The sequence below is a fragment of the Centruroides sculpturatus genome, unplaced genomic scaffold (assembly GCF_000671375.1).
Source record: "Centruroides sculpturatus isolate CEXI.00-Female unplaced genomic scaffold, Cexi_2.0 scaffold515, whole genome shotgun sequence".
NCBI lineage: Eukaryota > Metazoa > Arthropoda > Arachnida > Scorpiones > Buthidae > Centruroides > Centruroides sculpturatus.
The window spans coordinates 184,026-188,615 of NW_019384913.1; the positions used below are offsets into that span (position 1 = coordinate 184,026).

At 30.0% G+C, this 4,590-nt stretch overlaps 1 protein-coding gene across 1 annotated transcript in view; it reads right to left on the reverse strand.

Annotated features, from left to right (window-relative positions):
• Positions 1-697: 697 nt before the first annotated feature.
• The window catches only part of LOC111631690 (retinal dehydrogenase 2-like), a 14,883-nt gene continuing 10,990 nt past the window's right edge, over positions 698-4,590 (reverse strand). The window contains exons 8-12 of the mRNA XM_023375991.1: positions 1,644-1,828; positions 1,248-1,570; positions 1,101-1,175; positions 971-1,010; positions 698-905 (exon numbers count right to left, since the gene is read on the reverse strand). Of these exons, the coding sequence (XP_023231759.1) occupies positions 873-905; positions 971-1,010; positions 1,101-1,175; positions 1,248-1,570; positions 1,644-1,828 (656 nt within the window). The 3' untranslated portion in view covers positions 698-872. The remainder of the gene's footprint in view (positions 906-970; positions 1,011-1,100; positions 1,176-1,247; positions 1,571-1,643; positions 1,829-4,590) is intronic.

The window sequence follows — 4,590 nt, forward strand, 5'->3', positions numbered from 1 at the left end:
ACGCATCGCCATCTCGAATTAACTTATGTCTGTCGAGACCAAAATTTAAAAAACGTGAACATCACACAGATTAATATGTACCCCTAAGTCTCTGGAACGGAATACATGCACAAATGAACCTACAACTACGCGATTTATATTTTAAAAATAATTAAATTCACTTAGCATTCAAAACTTGTGAATTTTGAAAAACACAAATTTGCTGATTAAATACGGACAACCGTTTAACTGAAGTAAAACGGGTTTTCCCCTTGCTATGGATGTCTGCCTAGTTCAGTTCATCCACATTCCGCTACAGTTCGCCTTTACTGTATTATCAGTTCGAAATGGGGTGGTTCCATAATACCCGCAGTGTTCCATAATACCACCTTCTCCTCTAGTGAATACATGAACGATACTTAGTCAGTAAACAATGTTTCGTTCAAATCCATTATTTTTTGGCGCTTCTTCAAATTTAAGAGAATTGCTTACGATTAATTAAGCTCATCTTTTAGTTTTTCAGCTCCATCTGGGAGGTTAGAGAAGCCTCTTCTAATGTATGTGGCTTATAGAATCGAGTTCGTTCCCAAAATTTGATCAGTCGATTTTGATAAAATTTTTCAAGATCCCGAGTCCAAAAATATAAAAACCTTGGGGATTGTTTTTTGCGATTGCCATATTTTTCCTTGGTTATATATAATAGCCGGAAAAGTAATATTATTGTGTAAAAGTAATTTCATAAAAACAGGTACATTTAAATTAAATCACTAACACTTACTATTTTAAAGTGTATAGACTACTTTAATCTACAATTAGTAATAAATTGATTAAATTCATATACTGTATATTCCAAAATTTATTATTGTACAAACGTACATATTAAATTGAAGATGTTATGAATTTGCTTGCGGTATTTTCATTGTTACCTGTAATATATAAATGTATGATTTATTAAAGAATGTATAATTATTATAAAATATAAATAACTTACAGTCTTTATTTCTGCAAATGCATGCATTGCGTCTATTCCTCTGGAAAATAAAACATATTTGAAGATTAAATATATACAGATAACATCAAAATAGTAGCTTTAAAATTATTTACTAATAATGTTTTCAAACCTTTCTCTTCCTATTCCTGACATTTTGTAACCTCCAAAAGGACATTGAGCAGGCAATTCAAGGAAGCAGTTTATCCTAAATTATGGCATTGTTTATTTTAAAATGTATAAAAAAAATTATCTAATTTTAAAATATTTTTCTCTTTACCAAACTGTTCCTGCTTTTACTCCTTGCATAAACATCATTGCAGTATTAATATCTTTAGTTATGACTCCCGCTACAAGGCCATATTCTGTATTGTTAGCTCTTTCAATGACTTCTTCTAGAGTTTTGAACTTCATTAATTGCTGTACTGGTCCGAAAATTTCTTCTCGAGCAATTTTCATATGATCTTGTACATTAGAAAATACGGTTGGTTTTATATAATAGCCTATATTACCGAATCTTGTACCGCCACATTCTAATTTTGCTCCTTCCTTCTTTCCCGATTCAATAAGGTCCAAAATTTTATTGAACTGTCGTTCATCAATCTAATAAATATTTCAATAATTAGATTTTCCCATTTTGTTTTGTTTACGTTATAATAAAATTTAAAACTATTACTTGAGGGCCCTGTTCGCTTTTTTCATCGAAAGGATCTCCAACAACTTTATTTAAAGCTCTTTCTCGACTTTTCTTAACAAATTCCTCGTATACGCCTTCCTGAACAAATATCCGAGTTGCTGCACAACAAATTTGTCCTTGGTTGAGAAATGTCGATTGATGGGCCAATTCCACAGCTAGATTTACTAAAAAGATCATTTAAAATTATAATTTTTATAATTAATCTTAAAATTCTTTAAAATATATATATCGAATTGCTTAATTTATATTGAATTCTTATCTTTATTAATCAATGATTATACTATACAATCACTAAAATAACCAGATCTGACATAACGGGGATTCAAGTTAAAATTTAAAATAAATCACTGCACATTTTAATAAACTTTTGCTGTTCATACTTAGGCCTATATATTGAATTATAACAAACACATATAAATTATTAAGTCAGAAATTTGAATCCAGAATTAAATTACTTTTTCAATATTTATAATTTGATTAACGTTGTCCTTGACATTTTATTTCACCAAGTAAGTTTTTATAATTTTATTTTTAATTCTAGCCCTTATACCATATAAATTATTAAGTCAGAAATTTGAATCCAGAATTAAATTACTTTTTCAATATTTATAATTTGATTAACGTTGTCCCAGACATTTTATTTCACCAAGTAAGTTTTTATAATTTTATTTTTAATTCTAGCCCTTATACCATGGCTAGCGATTCAGAATGTAATTGTGATATTAAAAATTTATTTTAAAAAAGTTTTGTCTCAAGACCATGTAATGAGAAAGAAAACATTATTAACATAGAAAAAGGAGTCCTGAAGAAAGATTTTTCACTTGGAAATGGAGATGTTATTGAATCCATGGAAGATGGCGAATTCTACAAGTATTTAGGATTCCAACAGGCCAAACTAACAGAACATACACAAATAAAGCAAAGATTAATTAAAGAATACCAATGTAGGTGAAACGATATTCTCAGAACACAGTTAAATGCAAAACACACAGTTAAAGCAATAAACATATATGTCATCCCAGTACNGAAAATACTAAACAGAACAACACTCTATGAAGATATAAATAAAGAAATTAAACAATTATTTAGAAAATATTTATTGAATGATTACCCGAAGAATAAAATTTGTAAGTGGTATAATTCTTTTATAAATTACAGATATAATGTTAAAAATTGTATAGATAATAACATTTATGTAAAAATGCCTTATATATATAGTTTTTATGAACGATATAAACCTTTATTTAAAAAGTCTTCTGTATGTGTAGTGGCCAAGCAGGAAAATAAAATGTCGAATGTTATTAATATTATAAATACTAAAGGTCGAAAAACAGTAAGAAATCAGCTTGACGTCGCAGGAGTGGTCTACAAGGTATCATGTGATTGTTTACAAGCGAAATCATATGTTGGAGAAACGGGACGGAAGCTCGAGATACGCCTAAAAGAACACGAGGCAGCGATTCGTCTAAAAAGACAAGAGTCACCATGGTATCAACATTGTGTTAATTATAATTGTAAAATTAATAGAGACTCTGTAAGAATATTGTATAAAATGGAAAATTTGTTTAAAAGACGTGTGGTAGAACATCTTTGTATAATAGAACATGCAAATTTGTTGAATCAGAATGTCGGTCTTAACGTTGATGCATGCTGGGAAAAATTTATTTGTATAAAAGGAAATAAGTGTCTGGTTGTTGGATAATCCACTGATGAGGCTGTAAAGGCGAAATGCATTTGGAACGTGATTTGAAAACTATGAAAATAAAAGAATTAACATTGGTTAAAGTAAAGTATCTTTGTTGATTACTATTTGTCCGCTAATATAAATCACTCGAAGTCGGTCTAGGAAAGAGTGTTTTAATTTACTCGTCTATTTTTAGAAATTATATTTTTAGTATTCTTATCGATCCCATTGTTTTATATTTTTATATTTTTTCAACTATTCTAATAGTTTGGTTGGTAATAATTATGGTAATTTATTAGATAAAGATTAGGTTAGGTTAGAACGTGCGTCCACGCTGCTTTCTTTCTTTGGTTATCTGGAATCAGAGACGCGCCGCCATTTTAGTCACCAAAGGTAACATTAACGCACAATTTTATCATGCGAATGTGCGCCGGAAAAAGTATGATAACTTTCTTATTTTTCGTCTCTGGTCCAAAAGTAGGGTATCGTTGAACTCGTCTCAGTCCCCTCAGTTCAGATATACAGTACAACCAAAGTTCCGATATTCCATAGGTGGTAATCTATATAAGCCCCATTTCCCTAATTGTAATAATATTTTAAACCGTTTGATTTTTTGTATTACAGTTTTTTACTTGATTGATGATTGATTCTATTAACTAATTTGTTGATTGTTTGATTGTATTAACTTGATTCTTTAGATATCGAAAATTAAATAAACAACACTATGTTAATTTAAGCGTATAGAAACGTTGCTATTGTTCCAGCAAAGATCTTATTTTCACTTTACCGAGTGTCTAGTAGGTAATGTGCAGATTACCTAGATACTCTGCACATTACCTAGGTAATTTGAGAAATGAAACAATTTTCGCAACTTTAACGGATCACCCTAGTTAATCTGCAAATTAGTTAGATAATGTACACATTAACGGCTTTCGAGCTTTAGCGGTAACACATGCAGTACAGTAGAGCGTCGTTTATCCGAAAGCTGGTTATCCGAAACGTCCGTTATCCGAAAGCATTCCAGTCGGCAAATTTAAATTTTCGCTAGTGCTGTGGCGCTGCAATCTTCGGCTATTTCTCGGGTTACTGTACTCAAATATTTTACGTTTTTGATACTAAATTAACATTTATTGTTTTTATATTTTTCAATAAATTTATTTTGTTTGTACAAAATGAAAAAATAATTTTTAACGATACAATAGTCTTCGTTAGGCTTAACATCGACGAAAATTCAACGCGAAG